This window comes from Trichechus manatus, unplaced genomic scaffold (assembly GCF_000243295.1).
Source record: "Trichechus manatus latirostris isolate Lorelei unplaced genomic scaffold, TriManLat1.0 scaffold00113, whole genome shotgun sequence".
Taxonomy (NCBI): domain Eukaryota; kingdom Metazoa; phylum Chordata; class Mammalia; order Sirenia; family Trichechidae; genus Trichechus; species Trichechus manatus.
In genome coordinates this window covers 6,343,938-6,366,580 of record NW_004444049.1, presented here as the reverse complement: position 1 = coordinate 6,366,580, position 22,643 = coordinate 6,343,938, and the positions used below count along the sequence as shown (strand labels likewise).

The 22,643-nt window shown below is 60.3% G+C and overlaps 1 protein-coding gene across 1 annotated transcript in view; it reads right to left on the bottom strand.

Annotated features, from left to right (window-relative positions):
- Positions 1-2,648: 2,648 nt before the first annotated feature.
- CDC42BPG (CDC42 binding protein kinase gamma) overlaps positions 2,649-22,643 on the bottom strand; it is a gene marked incomplete at its 5' end in the record, with an annotated part of 27,150 nt that continues 7,155 nt past the window's right edge. The window contains 37 exon segments of the mRNA XM_023738225.1: positions 2,649-3,790; positions 5,057-5,142; positions 5,258-5,381; positions 5,693-5,810; positions 5,939-6,059; positions 6,193-6,277; positions 6,360-6,457; positions 7,553-8,152; positions 8,260-8,322; positions 10,311-10,527; positions 11,438-11,519; positions 11,614-11,753; positions 11,835-11,968; positions 12,246-12,351; positions 12,664-12,720; positions 12,810-12,908; positions 12,995-13,044; positions 13,354-13,442; positions 13,519-13,667; positions 13,875-13,989; positions 14,069-14,175; positions 14,433-14,505; positions 14,583-14,704; positions 14,798-14,887; positions 15,166-15,345; positions 15,433-15,539; positions 15,793-15,873; positions 15,983-16,080; positions 16,941-17,020; positions 17,459-17,707; positions 17,838-18,038; positions 18,229-18,322; positions 18,764-18,912; positions 19,186-19,281; positions 19,810-19,893; positions 19,976-20,067; positions 22,537-22,643. Of these exon segments, the coding sequence (XP_023593993.1) occupies positions 3,734-3,790; positions 5,057-5,142; positions 5,258-5,381; positions 5,693-5,810; positions 5,939-6,059; positions 6,193-6,277; positions 6,360-6,457; positions 7,553-8,152; positions 8,260-8,322; positions 10,311-10,527; positions 11,438-11,519; positions 11,614-11,753; positions 11,835-11,968; positions 12,246-12,351; positions 12,664-12,720; positions 12,810-12,908; positions 12,995-13,044; positions 13,354-13,442; positions 13,519-13,667; positions 13,875-13,989; positions 14,069-14,175; positions 14,433-14,505; positions 14,583-14,704; positions 14,798-14,887; positions 15,166-15,345; positions 15,433-15,539; positions 15,793-15,873; positions 15,983-16,080; positions 16,941-17,020; positions 17,459-17,707; positions 17,838-18,038; positions 18,229-18,322; positions 18,764-18,912; positions 19,186-19,281; positions 19,810-19,893; positions 19,976-20,067; positions 22,537-22,643 (4,600 nt within the window).

The following is a 22,643-nucleotide window of genomic DNA, read 5'->3' as shown; positions in this document are numbered from 1 at the left end:
CGTTTTAAAGCCTCAAAACTGACTGGATTTGCTGACAGATTGGATGTAGGGTGTGAGAGAAAGAGAGGAGTCAAGCATGGCTCCAAGATGCCTGTGTGCTCTGCCTCTTCTCTAGTTACTATGGATGAACTGTCCATACTCCCTCCACTTGTGTGGAAGTTTGGTTTTGGGCATGTCAAGTTTGGGCTCCTAGACCTTTGAGTAGAAATGCTGAGTCCAGATACCAGAGTCCAGAGTTCAGAGATCCCAGAGTCCAGAATCCAGGGAAGAGGCTTGGGCTCAGAAAAACCAAACCACATTTCCGACTCATAGCCACCCTATAGGACAGAGTAGAACTGCTCCATCGGGCTTCCAAGGAGCTCCTGGTGGATTTGAACTGCCAACCTTTTGGTTAGCAGCCAAACTCTTAACCACTACGGCACCAGGCTTGGGCTAGAGATATAAATTTAGGATTCGTCAGTATATAGATTTAAAGCGGGAGATTGGATGACATGCCCAAAGACTGAATTCTGGGGCACTGTCTCATGTAAAGAGCCCTGGTGGCACAGTGGTTAAAGTACTCAGCTTCTAACCAATAGGTCAGCAGTTTGAACCCACCAGCCACTCCGCAAGATAAAAGATGTGGCAGTCTGCTTTGGTAAATATTTACAGCTTTGGAAACCCTATGGTGCAGTTCTGCTCCGTCCTATAGGGTTGCTATCAGTTGGAATCGACTCAACGGCAGTGGATTCCCTTGTGTAGGGGTTGGGGAGACCAGGAGGAATCAGCACAGGAGTCTGAGAAGGATAGGCCAGAGAGCTAGGAGGAAAGGCAGACAAGCATGGTGTCCTAAAGAAGAATCTATGTCACGGCTGTGGCATGATCGAGGACGTCAGATGCTGCTGAGAGGTCATTGCAGTTGAGGACAAGAATGGACCAGTAGATTTAGCTCTGTGGAAATCCCCAGTGACCTTAATACAATTTGGGAGAAAAGCCTGATGGACTTGGGCATGAGAAACATACTAAGCCAAAACCAAACCCATTGCTGTCGAGTTGATTTCGACTCATAGTGACCCTACAGGTCAGAGTAGAACTGCCTCATAGAGTTTCCAAGGGGCGCCTGGTGGATCTGAACTGCCAACCTTTTGGTTAGCAGCTGTAGCACTTAACCACCATGCCACCAGCGTTTCCTAGGAGGGAAAAAATTGGAGACAGTGATATTAGACAACTCTTTCAAGGAGCTATACTGCAAAGGGAAGGAGAGAAATGAGATGACAGCTGTAGCGGGGAAGACAGTCAAGAGAAGATCATGTTGTTGAATAGGAGAGATTTGCTGGAGTGATGGCCTTGAATGGGAGAGAGGGAATGGGAGTTCCCAGTGGAGGTTTGGCCTTTGCTGGGAGGGTGAGCAGTTTATCCATAATAACTGGAGCGAAGGAGTGTACACGTCACGTGTGGTGGGTGCTTCCATCTTCTCAGTGAAATGAGAAGCTTGGTCATCATCTCATCTCCAGATGTCACCTTCTCAGTGAGGCTGCGCCAGACCCAGCCATTGTGCTTAAAATCACACCCTCCACCCAGAAAGAATTCCCAACCCCTCTCACCCTGCTCTACTTTTTTCTTCTAAGGCGTTTAATGCCTTCTAACACAGGGTTTCTCAACTTCAGCACTACTGACATTTATCAGTTGCCATGGAGTAGATTCTGACTCATGGTGAACCCTATGTGTCAGAGTAGAACTGTGCTCCATAGGGTTTTCAATGGCTGATTTTTCAGATGTAGATTGCCATCAAGACAGCATCTTCCCAGCTGTGTTCCCAGGCATGCCTCTCCCTGGCCCTAGGCCTCTGCCCAAAGGCACTCAGCTTTCTGTCTCAGTGGGCTGGGAAACCCACCATGCTGTCTCCTGCTGCCAGGTCTCTGCTGCTGCTTCTCAAGCCTGGGCTCCTAGCCAGGCCTTGGAATTCTGTGGGCTCCTCCATCCTCACCCTAAGGGTGGCAGCTGGGTACTGTTCCCAGCTTTAGGGCTGTGTTATGAGCCTCTAGGCACAGCCACTGGAGCCCAGGCCCTACACTCCTCTCCCATCCAGCTCAGTCTCCAGGCCTGGGTTCTGCCCAGGCACGGACACCACGCTAAGGCCAAGTCAGACCCCAACCAGGTCTTCCCTCCCACCTTCCTCTCCCATGGGTGAGGCAGCAGGGTGCTGGATACCCTGGGTGTGTCCCTCCAGATCCACTTCCACACTTCTCCTCCCTGGTCTGTGCCCAGAGCTGCCCTCTAAGATCATAACTGGGCTCTTGGGCCTTCTGGCTGCTGGATGGGTTTGGTCAAAGGGAGGTGGGAAGATTTATTTCCTGGGTTGCCTTCCTGCTCAGCATGGCCACATTCTTCCACCAAAAGCCACAGTTCCTGTCTGGCTGGCCTGGCATAATAGCTCCCCACTGCTGCTAGGGCTCTGGGGCACCCCAACTCCCTGCCCACAATTTTGTAAACTGTCCCTTGGTTAAATTCTCCCCAGTTATCCTATTTCAGTTTGTCTCCCAATTCTTGAAAACAGAGGAGACCTGGTCTTTCATTGTCCCTGATATTCCTGCTACCCTCTCCCCGCTCAACCCCCCATTTTCTGAATCCCAGGAGGACAGATCCAGGCGGAGAGGCCAGCAGTTTACAAAGCTGTCTTTATTGGTTTCCTGCTGCCTCCTGGAGCATCGGGTCAATCCTGTCCGGGAATGTGGCATTTGAGAAGATAAATACTTATTTTGCCCCACACACATCAGTAGGGGGAGGTTTAATAAAAACAGTAATATAATAATAATAATAATGACTGTGCTCAATAATAAAATACCCCCATATGATCCCCTAATACACAGTTGGTTGAAGCTTTGAGAAAAAGGTTGCCCCTTTCTGGGAAGGCCAGAGCATGCCCTCCTCCCTACCAAGGAACCTTATAAATACCCCCCATCTTATCCCATCCCATCCCTGCCTAGGAATTATCTTCACCTTGGGCGGATTAGACGACAATGTCAGTTCTGCTCATGGAGCCGCCTTCCCTGGTCCCAAGCTCACCAAATTCCTCCCCAGAGAAAAAGGACCTGTTGCCCTGTCTTCCTCCCAGAACCTCCCCCTCCACCTCTCTCCTCTTCTTCATCACCTACTTTATCCCTCTCTCCTCTGGCTCTTCCATCCCCTTCCAATCTCTCCTCTCTACCTCCTCTTCCACCTCCTTCCCACACCCCTGCCTCTCTCTCACCTGCTTCACCTACATCCCGCCCCCTCCTCTCTAGCCTCCTTTCTTCTGGACCAGCACCTGTCTTTCCCACCTTGACCCTGAGCAGAGACCCAGACCTGCCCCATTCTGGCCTTAGGGAGGGGCCTGATGGCAGCAGACAGGGCCCCAGACCTGCTCCGGGGCCCGGGGCCTTCTCCCTCCCTCCCCCTGCCTCTGGGGCTTGGCACTGGAAATGAGAGCTTTGGCACAGTCACCCCTGGAGACCAGGGCCAAGGGGTCCCAGGACAGAGAAGGCTGTCCTATTCCTAGTGACCAGCACAGGCTGGGACCAGAGGGGAAAGGCGAGATCAGGGCTTGTTCCCGAGTCATGGGAACCCAGGCAAGTCTCCTGCCGCTGCCCAGCCCAGGCCTTCCCTGAGTTCGAATTTCCACATGCCCGGACCGGCCGGAGTATGGCATTCCTCGAGCTCTTGGCTCCCACACGTCTCTCTGTCCTGGGATTAGGGTGGGCCCTGCCAGAGGGCGTCAAGGGGAGCCCTCTGAATCAGGGGCTGGAGGGAGGCTCCGGGGCCGCTCTGAGACCTGGTAAGGTGGGGAGGAGAATAGGAGGAAGTCAGGGTGGGGAGAGGCAGGCAAGACTGGTTCCTCTCCAGGCCAGTGCCTTCCAGAAGCCTCCCTAGGACTCATCACCTGCTCTAGCAGGGGCCTTGAAGAAGGCTAGGTGTGAGGGGGGGTGAGGCGGTGCATGAGTCATTGGAAGAACCTGGGGACTCCTACTTAACCCTGGAGCCCAACTTAAGGTCCCTTTGTTCCTTCGCTCCATCGTTCAATCAGCAAACATGCTTTACTCTGGGCAGGAGAGAGGCCTAAGCCCCACCATTAAGGAGGCCACAGTTGGGGGAAGAGGACGGGCACCCAGACAGACAGCCACAGTGCAGCAGGTGCCACAAGCTAGACACCCACGGAAGGCCCAGGGAGGCCATGACCAGGCTGCCAGGAAGGCTTCTTTGTACACGGCGATGTTGGTGCAGGGCCTTGAGGTTGGGCTGGGCATTGATTAGGCTGAGGATAGGGAAGGCATTCAAAGCCCAGGGAAGAGCATGAAGGTATGAAAGAGCATGGCAAGTCCCAGGGCTCTGGGTGGCCTGGTGTGGCCAGAGTGGGTGTGTGTATGGGCGGGGGGGGAATGGGGGGGAAGAGTCGATGAGGCTGGAGGGTAGTTGGGAGCCTTCCCAGCTACTCTTAGACCTTCCTCTGGACCCCCTCTGCCCAGGACCTGGGCATCTGTCATTGTTAGTTGATTCTGACTCATGGCAACCCCACACGTGCAAAGTAGAACTGCTCCATAGGTTTTCAAGGCTGTAACCTTTTGGAAGCAGATCACCAGGCCAGTCTTCCGAGGTGCCTCTGGGTGAGTTCGAACTGCCAACCTTTTGGCTAGTAGTCAAGCGTTTAACCGTTTGCACCTCCCAGGGACTCCTCCCTGGGGCTCCTCGGGCCTCTATTAGGGATCCCAAGAGCTCGCCACGGTGCTCTCCCCATGTGCCGGGACTGTGCTGGGCCCTTCCCAGGCATCACCTCATACAGGCCTCACAATAACAGCCTCATTTTACAGATGAGACAAGCTCAGGGTGGTTGGGCACCTTGCCCAGGGCCACACAGCTGGGACACCATAGCCAGACGGCTGCCAGGCTCCTACTGGGGCTCACTGATGGGTGAGACAGAGCTTCCAAGGGCAGGGATGGGCTCGACTTGCTTGGCCTCTGGCCTCCAGTCCCGCGCACAGCCTAGCACAGCACAGGACTGCCCCTTCTTTGGACAGGGGTGGGACAAGCCCCCACAGCTCACCGGCATTAGGGAGGCTGCAGGGCTCAGCGATCCCTGGGGGCAGGACACAGATTCGCTGGACAGAGATGTCCGAGGTTTCCTCTTCACTGCTCCAGGGGCAAAGGAGGGGATAAAAACACCACGGTCAGTATTTGAGGACCCCAAGCGGGTGGCATCTGGGAAGGGACACGGAGGTATTGGAGCCCTTGGGGCTGCCCTTACTGGGGTCCACATCTCCAGCGAGGGCATCGCTGCCCATGGAGGCCGGGCGCCGAGAGCCCTCTGAGAAGCCGTGGGGCCGCTGCGGGCCGGAGCTGTGGGCACCTTGGCCCTTCTCTTCCGGAGCCTGTTGGGGAACAGTGTGGAGGGGCTGGGATGAACGGTTAGTACCAGCTGAGGAGAGGACGGCACAAGCCAGGGCAAATGAGACCCATTCGGTCTGGGCCTGGGCTTGCTGACGGCCCATGGATCAGGGATGAGTCACAGGCCAGGAGCCCAGGTAATCGCAGAGGTCTGTGATTGGCGCGAACTCACCAGGGAGGCCTGCGATTGGCTCAAACTCACCAGAGGGCCTGTGATTGGCTCAATCTCACCACGGAGGTCTGCGATTGGCTTGAGCGTATCAGAAAGGCCTGTGATTGGCTCCGCGGTACTCACCCGGGGCAGGTCCCTGGCACTGGGCCTCCCGTCTGTAGGGCCCACATGCACCAGGTGGTTGAAGTTGGTCGGCGGTGAGATGAGCTTGGAACGCACGAAAGGGTCCTTCAGCATTTCCCTGCGAGTCAAACAGCAGTGTGGGAAAAGGGACTGCGAGGCGGCCTATCCCCCGCCCTCTCCCTCCGCCCCAGCCCCAGAGTAGGAGGAGGCCCCGCCCCACCAAGTCCCCGCCTCACGCACGCGCACCTGCGCTGCTGCTGCCGCTGCCCCTCCGACACGCGGAAAAAGAAGCGGCGCTTGCTCTTGGTACGGAACAGCTGGCGCCGGCTGTTGTCGGTGAGGTCGGGGATGTCGAACTCGTCTTTCTCTGTGGGAAGGGCAGAGCTGGGTAGTGCTCCCAAGTCTCCAGTCAGCTGGCTGTCACGGTCACACGTGTGCACAGGTGAACGCACACAGGAGGAACACTCGCACACACATACAAGGCACACACACTCCCTCACCTGCCAGCCGGTTCCTGAGGTAGGTCAGGCGGACCTTCTCGGTGCCATAGAGGAACAGGGAGCCCTCTGGGTTCAGGGGTCGCACCTGAGGCAGCAGGCACAGAGGTCGTCAGGTACCCCACTGCCACCCGACCCCAGTCCAGCCCAGGGTCTGGGGAGGCCCTGACCTTCTTGAGCGGCATGGTCTGGACCCATTCTGCTCTCCTGACGTCAAACACATCAATGGAGTTCTCACTGAACACTGTCAGGTAGGGGGCTGCATAACCTGCAGGGTAGGAAACTGCCTGTGCTGTACAGCCTCCGGCAAGCTGGTCACCTCTCTGAGCCTGTTTCCTTCTCTGCATCAGCGGAACACCCTGTGCTCGGCCACAGCACAGTAACTTCCCCAGTCTTCCTCTGTGAACAATCCTGGTGGCCACACCCAGCCTCCACAATACATCACAAATAACAAGCCCACTGCATGCAGCGCACAGTTCTCAACACTTCCTGTGTTTTCCCTCCCTTAATTCTCAAACGGCTCTGAGTAAGTACTGTTACCACCTCTCATTTACAGATGAGGGAACGGAAACTTCGGAGCTGAGGGATGGCCAAAGTCACCCAGCAGGTGAGCAGGAGCTGCAGCTTGGACCCAGCAGTCTGCCTCCCAGGCCCATGTGCTGAATGTCTGTTACACTCAACCTACAGGCCCCACCCCCGGAAGAGCCATAGCTTGTGATGGGAACGCCATTATCCCTCTCTTCCAGGCCTTACCCCATCGCACCAATTACTGGTGAATGCTGGACTCCCGCATTGTCCCATTCATTCATTCGTCATTCATTCATTCCCCAAACATTCAGAGCCCCTGGGTGTGCTTGCCCAGGCCGGCGCTGAACGCAGACGAAGAAAGCAGCCCAGCCCATTCTGCAGGCCCCAGCGCACCAAGCCCGTCATTACAGTAGAAGGTGATCAAGACCAGGACAGAAGCCTGAATGAAGGGGTGAGGGAGCAAAGAGGAGGCAAGGCCCAAAGATGGGGAAGGGCGGGGCAGAGAGAATGAAAGCGGTAAGGACAATGATAGCAACCATGGTCCTCACGTATGGAGTGCCTGCCAGCTCCAGGCTGAGCTGCCACTGGAGCTGGACTTGCTTAAGAGTTTACCAGGTACAAAAGGGAGAGCAGTTGCGGAAGGGGTAAGAGCATGAACTGAAGCATGGAAGAGGAAGAGCCCATACATGTAGCCAAGGGGCATCCAGAGTCAGGGTGTGGAGGGCCTCCGATGCCGCGCCCAGGACTTGGGGTGGGACCCTAACTCAGGCAAGTGGGGTATGTGGTAGGTGCCTGGAGACCACCCTAGCCCAGCGCCACCCTCCCTAGGCCTTACCCCAGTCCGTGGGGGCTGCTGGCCACAGCAGCTCGTGGCCTCGAGACTTGCGGCCAGCACTATCCACGTAGACACCAGCAGTGGTGAAGAGCAGCAGGAACTCACTGAGGCTGAGCTCCACGGCACCCAGCGCCTCGCCCAGGCCCCCGCGGGACAGTGGCAGCTCCTCAGGCACCAGCCCGGCCCCCAGTGCTAAGGGTGCAGCCTCGTTGAGCAGTGGGTAGAGGGTGAAGGCCCCGGCCGCGCCCACGCACAGCCGGTCGCCCAGCAGCCCCAGGCTCTGCACAGGTGCAGGCGCCTGCAGCTCCCGGATTCGGTGCTGCCAGGGCCCTGGGCCGGGCCCCAGCTGATAGCAGAGCACCTGGCGCTTGACAGCTATGCAGAGCACAGGGGTGCGGGCCTGCAGGATGCGCCCAGCTGCCAGCACCTGGCAGCCTCGCGACTCAGAGATCTTGGCACCCGTGGCTTCTGCATTCTCCAGCTCGGCCAGGGCAAAGAGGCGTACGTTGGGGCCGCGGCCACACAGTACTGCCAGCAGGCCCACAGTGGGGCTCACGGCTAGCCGCTGCACCCGCCGGCACTCACCCACCTGGAAGATGTCTGCAGGGTTGGCAAGGGGAGGGCGTCACCAGCTAGTGGATAAGGAGTGCCCAGTCCTCTGGGGCCAACCCACACCCACACCCACCCTGGCCCAGGGGGGCAGGTACCGTTGCTGTGTAGGTGGATCACAAACAGCCCCTCCTCAGTGCCCAGAGCAAGCCGTTCCTGGTCTGGGAGAGGGTCAGAGGTCAGAGGGCGTGTCCACCAGTGGGGAGACTGGGCAGACCTTGTACCCTTGCTAGGCCATAGTTTCTCTTGAGGAAATGCAGACGGTGATCCCACTGTCCCTGCCTCGCTGGACCCTTCTCTCCCAGAGTCTGGACCGGTTGTAAGGGGGATAGGGCCACAGGGACAGGGGCTGGGGTCAGAGGCCTACCACCTTGAGCTGTGGGATTTGGAGTAAGTCACTCCCCTTCTCTGAGCCTGTTTCCCCTTGTGTAATGGGGACAATGTACCTTTGTCACAGAGCTGCTGTGAGGAACAGATGAGGCAATGCAGGTTATATTAAACAGCATCCACAGTTGTCCCTCCTCAGCAAGTGCCCTCATGCCCTCTGGCTCTGACTGACCCCGAGGGCCCGCACAGTCTCTCCTGTGGCCCTACCCTGAGTGACTACAGGGAGAGATCCCAGCTCCCTGAGGACAGGGTCTGGCTCAGGGCCTCAGCTGGTGGGAGAAGTCAAGGAACAGAGCTTCCACTCCTTTCTTTCCCAGCTGTCAATTACAGACGACCCACTGAGTGCAGTGAACCTTGTGGCAGCCCCACTGTACCGGGCTCAATAAACCAAACCCACTGCTGTGGAGTCAATTCTGACTCACGAAGACGCTGCATGTTACACAGTAGAACTGCCCTATAGGGTTTTCTTGACTGTAATCTTTACAGTAGCAGGCCTTTCTTCCATGGTGCCACTGGGTGGGTTCAAACCATCAACCTTTAGATTAGTAGTCGAGTGTAAACTGCACCACCCAGGGAACCACTGGGTTGAATAGTCCCCCCAAAACTCATGTCCTTCCTGGGATCTCAGAATGTGAACTTATTTGGAAATAGGGTCATGGCAGATATAATTAGAAGAAGCCCTGGTGGTACAGTGGTCAAAACACTCAGCTGCTAAGCAAAAGGTCAGTGGTTTGACCTCACCAGCTGCTCCATGGGAGAAAGATGTGGCAGTCTGCTTCCATAAAGATTATGGCCTTGGAAACCTATAGGGCAGTTCTACTCTGTCCTGTAGGGTTGCTATGAATCCGACTGACTCGATGGCAGTGGGTTAGATATAATGAGTCAAGATGAGGTCATACTGGAGCCCTAGTGGTACAGTGGTTAAGAGCTTGGCTGCTAACCAAAAGGTCAGCAGTTTGAATCCACCAGCCGCTCCTGGGAAACCCTATGGGGCAGTTCCACTCTGTCTTATAGGATCGCTATGAGTCAGAATCAACAGCAATGGGTTTGGTTTTTTTTTGGTTTTGAGGTCATACTGGAGCAGGGTGGGCCCTTAATCCAATGACTGGTGTCCTCATCAGAAGAAGAAAAAAGACACAGAGACATGGAGAGAACACGACATGACGACAGAGGCAGAGGCTGGAGTGATGCGTGTACAAGCTAAAGGGCACCAACCATTGCCAGCACCACCCGAAACTAAAAGAAAAGCCGAGAACGGATTCTCTCCCCTAAGGCCTTCCCCTGCGACACCTTGATCTCAGATGTCTAGCCCCCAGAACTGGGAAGGCAGGAATTTCTGGTGTTTAAGCCACCCAGTTTGTGGGAGCTTGTTCTGGCAGCTGCAGAACTAATACGTCCCCCAGGAGATGGCTGGGGGCCTGGAGCGGTCACACGGCTGCCTGCGGCCACCCAGCTGGCAGTAGGAGTGCCAGGATCAGAACCCTCGTTTATCTGTTTCTAAAGCCTTTGCTCCTTCCACTGGCGTGAGGATACGTTTTAGAAAAAGGAGAAACTGAGGCACGGAGAAATGGAGTGACAAAAAGTCAGGCCCCTGCCCCCCAGGGCTCCTCACATGGCCATGCCTGGAGGAGGCTTGTGGAGGACACATGTGTGGGCAGAGAGGCCACAGGCTCCTGCTTATGGCTGCAGGGACTAGGCAGCGATGGTGGCCCTCGTGACCATGCCTGGGCCTGCGCTGTCCCCACAGTCCCTATGGGCTCACCGATGATGGCAGCGCAGAGTGCGTGGGGCAGCAGTGGCAGCCCGTTGTCGTAGGCCTCCTTGAGGGTGTACACGGGCCAGGGCCGCAGCCGCATGTCCTGTAGCAGCCGCTGTAGCTCACCCAGCACCTGCAGCCAGCGCTCCCGCTCACCCTCGCTCTCCGCCAGCAGCAGCACATTGCATGTGGTGGGTGGCACCGCCAGCTGGGAGGCTGTCACCTATAGGCAGGGACCCGGGCTGGAGGCGCTAGAGGCGAGGGACCAGGCCCAGGACTGGCCATCCTCTCCACGTCCCTCCTCCCCCCAGGTGCAGAGCTAGACACAGTTGTACTGCAGGTCATAAGCCAGACGGGAGTCCGACAAGCGCACGGAACCCATGGTCGGTGCCGTGATAGGGAAGGATGAGGCATTGTGGGGACACAGGGGAGAGGCCCCTAACCCAGACCAAGAGGTGCAGGAAGACTTCCTGGGGAAGGGACCTCTCAGCTGGAGCCTGAGGGACAAGTGCTGTGACCAGGAGTGAGCCGATGGGGGGTAAGGGGCTGGGGGGATGGGACAAAACCAAAAACCAAACCCGTTGCCGTTGAGTCGATTCTGACTCATAGCAATCCTATAGGACAGAGTAGAACTGCCCCATGGAGTTTCCAAGGTGCGCCTGGTGGATTCGAACTGCTGACCTTTTGGTTAGCAGTCATAGCACTTAACCACTACGCCACCAGAGTTTTTGGGGGCCTGGGAGGGGGATGGCAATTCCCGACAGAGGGAACAGAATGTGCAAGGGCCAAGAGGTGAGGCCCATACAGGCACTCTTGGAACCCCAGGAAGCACAGCATGGCCAGAGCAGAGGTGCTGGGGGGGAGGCTGGGGAGGTCAGGGGGGGCAGATCCATGGGGTTCGAGGGCAGTGGGGAGCCACAGAGGGTCCCAACAAGGCAGGCCATGGCCAGAATCACATATGGAAAGCTCACTGGGGCTGCAGGGTGGGCAGGAGATGCAAGAGCAAGAACAGAGGCTACTGTCACTGTCCCCACAGGAGGTGAGCAGGCAGCCAGGGGCTGGAGGAAAGTGGCCGGCGTGGGGATGGCATTGCCGGGGGGGATGGAAGTCAGCCAGCTCACCCAGGCACTCACCCTAAAGATGCGTGGCAGGTCCCTAGACTGGGCGTGGATAACATCAGAGGCCAGGACCGGGGCGGCCGAGAACTGGGGGTCCCTGGGATGTCCATGGAGCAGGTCAGAAGTCGCACTGCCCTGGCCGCCCCCCTCACCCACTAGTCTCTTGCCCCACGCCACTGCCTGGCACCCACCTCAGATCCAGTGCCTGCAGGAAGGCCCCGCTGGCCGGGCTTAGCCGTGGGTCAGGGGCGTCGAACAGCAGCAGGCGCAAGTCACTAAGAGCAGCAAAGACCCGCTGCCAGCCGCGTCGGACGCCCGAGGGCCGGGGCACCTGGGGGAGAGGCAGGCGTGGTGGGGCCCACGCAGGCCCTCAGCCCCCTCCCCATCTCCCTGTCTCCCTGCCCCAGCTCACCGACAGGAAGCCTTCATAGGCGGTGCCCATGCCTGTCTCAGGGTGCACTCCCAGGGCTGTGCGGAGGAGGTCAGGGGGCATGGGGCAGAGGGGGGCCTGCGGGGCACACGTCGAGTGGCAGAAGTAGCCGCAGACTGTGAGGAAAACAGGAGGACAGATGGTGAGCACAGGAAGGAAGGCTCGGCCTCTGGTCGCTCCCACCCACGGCTTCCCTCAGGTCTCAGTGAACCAGAACCAATTCCCATCAAGTGAGAAGAAAAAACCTAAGAAGTGGGAGAGGTGGCTCAGGAGGCACCAGTGACCGTGGGGTGAGAGAAGCTGCCTGCCTGTCAGGCCCAGGGAGCCCCCCGCCCCCAACACGTGTTTCCCTCCACCAAGGGGTGCGGGGGTGTGGATGCATGGAGTTCTCACCGTCGCAGCTAAGGCCCTGGCGTCCCAGGCCTAGCATCAGCGAGGTGCAGCGGAGACACTTGGTGGGGGAGGGGAAGGTCCGGGGACGCAGCATGTGTGAGCTGGGCTGGGGAGGATGGGACATGCCGTCACCCCAAGACTGACCGTAGCTTCCCCAGGCCCCACACCTATCCCTGAGGAGGCCCAGGTGTCGGGAGAGCTGGGCTAGGGTGGCTGAGGACCCAGTAAATCTATGGCAGTACTCAAACTCGTGGCCACTATGGCCACCCTCTGCTCTGGCCATGATGGAGAAAGGGCCCCTGGAGGGCAGACGCAGCCGCCCGACCAAGACCAGGCTGTGGAGGAACCCGAGCAGGTCCTTGGAGGCCTGGCAGAACAATCCAGCCCGTCCACCTACCCGGCCCCTTGGGGCGCTGACCTTAGCAGGACTGTCTGCAGGGGCTGTGGTGGCAGCAGGTGTCCTGGAGAACACAGCCTGCGGGTGGGGGGAGCAGACAGGTGAGGGGTGTGGGGCAGGGGGTGGTGGGGCCTGGCCCCCCAGCTCCGGGACTCCACCTGTCTCACCCCCATGCGCAGGCTGCGGCGGCCCTCTGGCCTCAGCTCTGGCTCTGGCCCTGACTTTGGAGCCTCTCCCAAGACACCAGAGTCCTTGGTGGAGTCCTTCTGGGGATGGAGAGCATGGTGGGTGCAGCATCAAGGCCCCGTGCTGCCTTCCCCGACTCCCCGCCACAGCCCTTCCTGGTCCTTACCTCTGAGCTCCAGAACAGGAAGGGAAACAGGGAGTTCTGTGACTTGGTGTCTGAAAACAGAGGGCAGGGTCACTGGGGGTGGGTCCCTGGCCCAGCCCTAACACTTGTTCCTCAGGAACCAGGGGCCAGCTGGGGCCTCGGTTTCCACCTTGTTCAAACGGGGGAGCAGCCACAGGCTGGGATAGGGGTTGTACACAGCAGGTGCTCTGTCAGTGCTGGGAACAGATGGTGGGGGGAGCGGCAGGATCCAGGACAAACTCCTGTCTCTCAGCCTCACAAGGCTGCTGAGGGACCCCCTTGGTGACTGTGAGGCTAGTGGGGAGGGCTCGCCCTAGGAAGGCATGTAGACAGCCACTCACCCCCTGGCCCGCGGGCCTGCAGCTCCTTGCGCAGCACAGCCAGCTCCTGCTGCAGGCTCTGGTTCTGCTTCTCAGCCTCCTGCAGACGGCTGGGGAAGGACAGCGCAGGCTCACCATCGGCCTCTCCCTGGCACCCACCCTGTGCCATGCCTACCCCGGCCTCACCTCTTGGCCTGCAGCTGGGCTTCCTGCACCTGCGTCAGCCGCTCCTGCAGGCCCTGCTTGGCGCGGATCTCGGCCTCCAGTGCTGACTGCAGCTCCAGCCGGGCCGAGGCCTCCATCTTCTGCAGCCGCCGCGCCTTCCACTGGTGGTCCTGGTGGCCACGGGGCACCCATGTAAGATGCCCTCTGGGCCTGGCTGCCTCAGAGGTACCCTCCCGCCATGGCACACTGCTGTCCACGCTGCCTGGCCAGGCTTAAGGCCGCAGCTCGGCCGCTGACCTGCCATGAGCTCGTGAGCTCAGTGTCCCCCCCACCTGCCTGACGAGGCTCCTGCACCCCCAGGGTGTTTCTGGGCTCACCAGCGGCCGGGCAGGGAGCGTCTGGGTGCCCACATTCCGCAAGGACTCCAGCTCCTCGGCCATCTTGGTGGCCAGGGTTTGCAGGTAGCCTCTCGAGACCTTCTCATCGTTCACCCTGGTTGGGAAAGGGCTCAGGGTCACAGGCTAGACCCTCAGCCCCGCCCAGGCCCAGGCCCAGCCCATTTGGTGCCCACCAGCTGAGGATGTCGGCGATCTGGGCCTCCCAGTTGCTCTCCGTCTCCCGCCGCTCCTCCTCCAGCCGCTGCTTACTCTGCTGCTCCCGCTCCAGCTCTTTTGCCAGCTGTGGGTGGGGCCGGAAGGTGGGGGGTCAGCCCCCAGGGGCCCACAGCCCTGTCTCCCTTCTGTCCACCCAACACCCCTGGGCCCTGTCCCTGGGCACCCTGGCTCACTCACTACAGCTTGCCCACCAGCTGTGAGCCACGGCAGGGTGCCAGCCTGCCCCAGGACCCTGACAGCTCTGACCACCCACCCAGCTGGCTCCCCACCTCCGTGCCATTGTCTGTCTGTCCATGCTGCCCTGTGTCTGGCCCGGCTCACCCGCTCCTGCTCCCGGCTCAGCCGCTGGTTCTCCTCCTGCAGCCGGCACAGGGTCTCCTCCTTCCCACTCGGCCTGGGGAGGGGAGGGCTGAGGGGGTGAGCCAGCTCTGGGCCCCAGCCCTGCCTGTTCTCCCTGGACACCTGGCTCACCTGAGACTGCGGGCCTGGTCCAGCTGCACCCGCAGGGCAGCCATCTCCTTTTGCATCTGGGCCTCCTGCAGCCCGGCCCCAGGTGGTCCCGTGCCGTTGGTCTCAGAGGCTGTGTGGATGGTCTTGAGGACAGGGAGAGGGGTCAGGGCCTGCAGACCCTAAGTGGGCTTGGCCTGAGGGTCGCACCTCTTGGCGAGGGGGCTGGGCCTCACTACCTTGACTGGGGTCGACTCCTCAAGGCTCTGCTCCCGCTGTCTCTGCAGCCGAGTCACCTCCCGGCTCAGGGTGGCCACCTGGGCCTCCAGCTGTGATGGGGTACAGAGGCAGGCGATGCTGACCGTGCCCACCCTGGCCCCTCTCCCCCACTTGCAACAGGCTCTCAGGCTCTGCCAGGCAGGGCACGAGTGAGGAGGCAGCTGACCAGTCCTTCCCCTCCCTCAGGCCTCGGCCAGCCACAACGGGGGTGCAAAGGCACATGGTGTTCCTGACACCTCCCACCAAGCCCCCCAGCTTCATTCAAATGCAATGGAGGCCAAGAGACAGGGTCCTCCTACTCCCCCTGCCCAGCTCACCCAGCACCCACCTCACTCCGGACATCCCGGGCTTCCTCCAGCTGGGAGCTCAGGGCCTGGGTCTGGCTGGCCATGGCCACCACTCTCTCCTGGGCTTCCTGTAGCCTCCGGAGTAGCTCCTCCTGCTGCCCCTGGGCTCGGCACAGCTCCTGCTCCAGCGCCCGAAGCCCTGTCTTAGCCTCAGCCAGCTCCTGGGAGTCGGGTGGGGACGACGAGGGCTGGGTCAGCGCACAGACCTCTTCAGCATGGAGCCTGGTCACTCACCCACCGGCTCTCACCTGGCGGAGCTGGTCTCTCTCGCATCGTAGATCACTGACCTGGCCTAGGTTGCTAGCAGGGGGCCCATCCTTCAGGGACGACGGGGCCTTGCTGTCCCTTGGTGTCTCTGCCAGGAACAGTCACTGAGACTGCGTGTATGGACTGCCCAGCCTCAGCTGGCACTCCACCCACAGCATTTCATGGAACCATCATCCCAGCCCGGGAGGCAAGTCTCCTGCCTGCCTTTCCCATGCAGGCTCAGAGAGCTTCAGATACTTATCCCTGAGACCACACAGCATGCACAGAGCAGGGGCCGGACTAGAACCCAGGTCTGACTCAGCGTGTGCTAGAGGAGGACCAAGGCAGGTGGTAGGGGGTACCTGACAGCCTCTCTTGTAGGGTCTGCACTTCCTTCCGTAGCTGCTCCAGCTCCTGATGATCTGAGGGGCTCAGCCGGACCTCTGGCCGGGGAGAGGGCACCACAGGTGAGCAGCTAGCCCTGTAGCAGTGGCCCCCTGGTCAGACCCACTTGGCCCTGGCCGACCCAGCCTAGCTGGCTCCCCACTATACCATAGAGCTTCTGGCTGAGCTCTGCCTTCTCTTCCTCCAGACATGTGAGCTTCCACTCCAGGGCAGCCAGCCGCTCGGAGCCACCCTCAGGACCAGGACTAGGGCTGGGGGAGAGCAGGGGCGATGCAAGTTAGCAAAAACCCACTCCCTAAAGCTTCCTCCTACGTCCATTCATTCATTCCACCAAGAAACACCCGCTGCACACCAGTTCCACACCCAGCCCAGCTCTGTGCCGGGACAAGAGACGTATCAGTCCAGGGCCCACAGGGAGGGCAAGGGAGCCGGGGAGGCCCCTAAGGAGATGCCCAGGCTGGTGCACGTGGCAGCCCAGGGTAGCGGCTCCAGGGTCCCCCAGGCCTAGGTTCAAGTCCCAGCCCCGGCCCTGTGTGACCACCTAATGTATCTGAGTCTCAGTTTCCTCAGAGGACGACAGAGCAGTGACACCAGGGCCTCTTCCAAAGATGTCGAGAAGACTTACCGTAGATCACCCTGGGAGCACCCCCTCACCCAGGACCTCGCTGTGGTCCTCACCCAGAACCTCGATGAGACAGGTCACCTGCGAGCACCCCCTCACCCAGGACCTCAGGCCAGTCCCACGGATGAGATTGGGCAGGGAGAATCCCGCTCATTTCACAGAGGCACAAAATGAGGCACGGGGAGTGGTAGGGGCCTTTCAAATTCTAGGCTTCTGGCTCTGAAACCAGGACATACTCGGCCTGCTGTGAAGACACAGTGAGGGCCAAATGCTGGGACAGGGCCTAGAGGGCCCTGAGGACATGGGGGTTGTCCTCCTGAAGGTTCACTTCCTGAGTTCCTGGCCCCTGCAGGCACAGGTGGGCCACTCAGCCGCCTTTCCCAGGGCCCAGACGGGCTTCGCTCCCAGTGTCCTCCAGGCCAGGCAGCTCCAGCTTCCCACCAGGTGGGACTCAAGACCCCAGAGGGTGAGGGCTAGACTCACCTGGTCAAGGTATAGGTGAAGCCCACAAATGGCAGGTGGTGACCTGAGAAGGCCCCGTGGGAGGGTGGCGGCAGGGTGTCCTGCAGGAGGGGAAGGAGAGTCAGAGTCAGCACGCACAATTCCAGGCTGAGGCTCGAGCACTGGGAGGCCCCCTGGGACTTGGCAAGGCCACCTCACCCTGCTCAGGTACACAGCTGCAGGGATACTAACACAGGGCAGGCAGGAAATACAACAGATCACAGCTCCCTCGAGTCCTTGAAGTTGTCGCCTCCCAGGGGCTACCGGGAGTTTTCTCCCCTACATGAATTCTGGCTGATAGTACGACATTTGGGGTGAGATGACCTTCGCTTGGCACAGTGCACCTCAGCAATCCAGCCTCAAGGAAGCCATGACTCCCCCGAGCCCCTGGGGTCCAGAGGCCTCCTTCCCAGCCTGGTGACTACTCTGGGGAACTTCTTGGGGGTTCCCTGGGCCGGCAAGGGTCAAAGCAGCTCTCCTCAGTGGGACTGGCCACTCACTGGGTGGTTGAGGGTGTCGTCATCCACGTCGAAGTTGGAGGTGTCCACAGGCCCGCGGAGCTCAGGGATGTAGGGGGCAGTGCTGGTCGCCAGCCGCTCCCAGTCCACACCTTCGAAGAAGGGGTGGTTCCGGAAGTCGTCCAGCCCGCCGCATCCCAGACGTTCCTCCTGGCGGCACAGCAGCTGGCGGATCAGGTCTCGGGCGCTGGCTGGTACGTCAGGCACATCCGGGGGGAACTGCAGGTGGTCCTGTGGGCCGAGCCGGGGAGGGGCGCATGGGTCCGGGACCCCACCTTCCCCGGCAGGGGTCTCCGACCACATGGAGTTGGGAAGCCCATCCTGCCGCCCTCCCTAGAACCCCAGATCCTGTCGGCCAGACCTCGTGGTTCATGATCTTGCCGTAAGTTTCCACCAGGGACTCAGCGTAGAAGGGCGTCTCCCCAAAGAGTAGCTCATAGGCACAGACTCCCAGCGACCACCAGTCGCACTGCGGGCCATAGTGGCCCTTGCCCTCCTCCATGGCCTGCAGGATCTCAGGGGAGATGTAGTCCGGCGTCCCTACAGCCACTGAGGAGTCCACCTGTGGGTGGTGGTGTTGACGACGCCATGAAGACAGCCTCAGGCTGGGCCCCCACCATGACCCTGGGCCTGGCACCCCACTCCCTTAGGGCCTGAGCCTAGCCCTTTGTTCCCCTGGGAGCCTGAGGCCCCTCACTGGGCCTGGTGCCTCCCTTCCCCAGGGAGCTCCCACTCGGGGGCAGGGTCCTCACCATGCCGCTGTTGTTGAGACGCAGGCAGGAACCAAAGTCAGCCAGGCGGATGTGCCCGTTCATGTCCAGGAGGACATTGTCTGGCTTGACATCCCTGGGGAGGGTAGGGACAGTGAGGGGCTTGACCAGTGTACATGGATGTGCACACGTGAGCAAGGTACATGCATGCAGAAGGGAGAGAAGGCTGGTGGCCAGGCCTCCTGGCTCCCAAGGAGGAAGAAGGTGGCCAGATTGGGGGAAAGGACCCATAAGGTGGACCCTTGGAGGCAGCAGAGTGATGTGAGGGATGCAGGGGTCAAATGTCCCCAGTGCAAACCACAGCGTGGCCACCCACCACCTGAGCGACTCAAGCAAGGTGCTGACCCCTCATTTTCTCACCTGTAAAATGGGGACAATAGCAGCCCCCATCGCATACATTTTTAGAATGAGAACTAAAAGGAACAAGTGAGGGGTGCTGGGCGCATGCTCAGCAAATGTCAGCCCCCGCAGAGCTATCAGAGGGGGCTGGCAGGGCAGCGGGGGCTTTGAGGCCTACCTGTGGACATAGCCCAGCTGGTGCAGTGAGTGGATGGCCAGCACCATCTCGGCCAGGTAGAACTGGGCCAGCTCGGGCGGGAGGCGGTCTTCGAAGCGGCTCAGCAGCGTGAGGAGGTCCCCCCCAGCATAGTAGTCCATCACTAGGTACTGAGCGGCAGTGCGGCGTGTGGGGAAGGGGGAAGGTGTGAGAATCAGTATGGGGGAGGGGCACCTCCCCTGGGCCCCAGACCCCTGCCCCTGCCCACCCCACAGCAGTCTCTGAGAAGGCTGGAGTCTCAGGCCCAGGGGCTGGCAGGAAGTGGAAATGGCCCCAGTAGGAGGGTCTCTCTCTGCTTGGACCCAGTGCCCCTGGCCCCCCAGGGCCTTCTGTGTCTCCTCTGCTCCCAGTGACCCCCTCCCGACCCTGCCAAGTATCCTCACCAGGTACTCCTCGTCCTGGAAGGCGTAGTGCAGAGTGGTCACCCAGCGGCTGTCCCCCTTCACCAGGACATCTCGCTCCTCCCGGAAACAGGCCGTCTGCAGCAGGTTTTGGGAAGGGGTAGGTGGAGTCAGAGCCCGGAAACCCCTCCAGTTAGCTCAGGGATGGAGGAAGATTCCGTAAGTCTAGGAGGCTGGAGGAAAGTCGCAGCTCTGCTCTGCCCCAGGCTGGCCTCCTGTGAGCCTCAGCCCTGTTCTATAGCTTTGGGCCTCAGTTTTAACATATGGGAAATAGGAATACTCTGCTTGCTTTTAAGAAAGGCTTGTTGGGAGGAATAGCTAGGAAGAGGTCAGGGATGGCATCCTCTGCCCGTTCAGTAGTGATGCCCGGTCCCTCCCTGGATGCCACTCACTGGCAGGGTGCCAAAGTCAAGGTAGAGGTACCGGCTCTGCCCACTGCCTGGCTCCCTGAGCCCATCCCCAGACTCCAGGTAGCACCACCCCAGGGGCTGATGGGACCTGTAGTCTTCTCCAGCCTGAGGGCCTGAAACTGGCCAGCCAGGTCACTCTGAAAGTACCCCCCACCCATTTGCAGGGTATCAAAGTCCCACCAAGCCCCAAACTGACCTCGGCCCTCTTCAGCATCTCCCACTTGTGCAGCATTTTCATGGCAAAAATCTGCCCAGTGTCCCTCTGCCTCACCACGGCGACCTGTGGCCACAGGGAGGATGGGTCAGCCTACCTGGGTACAAACAGCCTCCTCCCACCCCCCACCCCTAGGTGCTCTGCTTACCTCCCCGAAGGCCCCTCGGCCGATCACCTTCAAGATCTCAAAGTCATCTCTCTGCAGCCGCAGCTCTTTTACCTTTGTTACGAAGGGACTGGCTAAGGAGGACACAGAGCGGGGCTCAGGGGGGAAAGCCAGGTACTGCCACTGCCGTGCAGCTGGGACAGGGATGTCCTTCCCAGAGGACTGGTAGGAGGTGGAGCAGGGGCGTGGAAGGTGCAGGTGCTGGCTCTGACCACTGTCTGGCTCCCTGGACCCGTACCCAGACTCCAGGTAGCTCCATCCCAGGGGCTGATGGGACTTGTAGTCCTCTCCAGCCTGGGGGCCTGACGCTGGCCAGCCAGGTCACTCTGAGGGTGATGGGGCCACCACCCCAGCTCACAGTGCTTGGCCCCCTACCAGTGCCAGGCCAGGCCTGTCTGGGGGAACCGGATGGGTAACATTTCTTGTCCCCAGAGAGGCTTCTCTGCTGGTCAGGAGCTATGGGCCTGGGTCCGGGGACCCTGCAGGCACAGAGGTACCGGGCAGCCCCAGAGGGCAGGTAGGACAATGGTCCCACAGGGCCCCGCAAGGACAGTCCCTGGGCTCCCCATGTGAGGCCTCCTCAGCTGTAGGCCTTGATACCAGTCTGCCCAGGTTCTCACAAGACTCAAAAACAGGGCCAAAAAAACTACCTGGCATGGCCGCTGGCCCTGCCAAGCCTGACCAGCCCTACAATGCCGGGCCCTGCCCCCTCCCTGGACTCAGCCTGTGCCTGGCCAAGAACCTCCTCCTTCCTCACACCCCTGACACCCCGGTGAGGACCATCTCCAGCCCCTCCCACGCCTCCCAAGGCCAGGAGTCACCCCAGGGCTGGTGGAGGGAATCGGGTCTTAGAAACTCAGGGAGGCAGGAGTGACTAGTAGGGCTTGGGGGCAGCTGAGGTCTGGCTCCCTGCCTCAGTTTCCCCCTGCCAGGAGGTAAACTCCCCGCTAGCTGGACGGGTCTGTGGGTGGGGCAGAGAGCTGCCCTACAGGTTTATCAGGCAGAACTCCAGCAGCAGGGGTGGAGTGGAAGCCTCATTACAGAAATGAATTGTCTCTTTCCCAGGTCTCTGTGGGGAGCTGGGGAGGAGCAACCACAGGCCTCCAAGGGGGAACCGAGGCCCGGGCGGCTACCCACCAGCCAGCTAGGGACCAAGGCCTAGGACCCCTGTTAGTAGGTCTGACTCCCAGGCCAAGCTGCCCAGCCCCCTTGCCTTACCAGAGGAGGCGGGCTCTGGGCAGAAGCAGGGGCAAGTCGGGGCAGAGGAGTGAGTCACCACCCTGTGAGTTACCTCGGGAGATGTCAACAGACAGGCCCCCACGCTAGGATCCCAAGCAGAGGTGCCAGAGGCAGACAGGGAGGAGCACACACACGTGTGCAAACAGACACGCGTGTGCATCACAGGGGCTGGTGACAACACAGCAGACACGTGCACGTTCACGGGACTCCTGGGACACAGGCAGGCCAGAGGCCGAGGGCCTGACTGCTCTCATCCTGGAGGAATGGGCTGGCACGCCTGGGCAGCAGGCCCCCAACTGTGCCAAGCCAGGCCCTGTGCCTGCCCAGAGCTCAGGAGCGCCAGGAATGCCAGTCGCCCACTGGGCAAACACCAGCCTCACCCGCATCCCCCCCCCCAACCCCCGCCAGGCTCCTGGCGCCCTCCCCATAGCCCGGTCGGGCGTGACCAGGGAGCCCTCGGGCTGGCGCCAGTGCCCACACTGGCCTCAGGGTCACCCCAAGCCAGCCACTCCCGGTGATCAGATGAGTCACCAGAAAGGGGTGCAGACCCACCTCCAGTCAGGCCCCTGGCCTGACTCTCCTGGCAGCTCTGGGAGCCTGGCCAGCAGCTTGCACAGACAAAAGGGCCGAGGTGGGTTCCTGTGCCCAGCCTGGGGTGCTCTTGTACGCAGGGAGATGGAAATGTGTGTGTGTACGGGGGGTGTCCACAAGTGTGAGATCCCTCTGATCTGTGAGCGGAAGTAGGTGGGCATGTGTCAGAGCCAGTGTGGTTGGGGTGGTCTGCAGGGCGCAGTGCGGGCTCCCTGTGTCTCCCCATGATCTACGAGTGTCCCAGTGAGTGTGTGGGAGACAGAGCATGTGTGTGTCGGTGTGTGATATGCATGGGGGTCTGCGTGTGAGCGTGTGTGTTCCCGTGGGTCTGTGAGTTGTGAGGTGTGAGCAGGGAATCCCGGCCGTGGCTGTACGTGTTGTGTACATGCATCGGGGCTTGCACGTGGGAGCAGGTTTGCATGTGTCCCTGTATTGTTCTCTGAGAGTGTCTGAGATGTGTGTGCGGGTGTCGTGTACATGTGCAGGGGTCTGCAAGAATCTGAACGAGGGTCTCTAGAGTGCCCGAGTGTGTGAAGTGCGCAGGTGGGGGGGGATGGGCTGCGGGGCCTGGTGCAGGTGAGAGAGCCAGTGCGAGGAGCGCCTGTAGGGTGCGCGTCCCTGCTGGAGGCTCTGTGGACGTGGAGCGCGCGGTGGCCGGTGGTCCCGCCGCGTTGTCCCTCGGGCCGCCCTCCCGCCCCGCCCCTGCCACTCACCCCAGCTCAGGAACTGCGCGACGTGGCGCTCCCGCCGCAGGGGGGCGCTGCTGAGCTCGTGGTGCAGCCCCAGCAGCAGGTCCAGGAGGCCGTCGAGCCACGGGCCG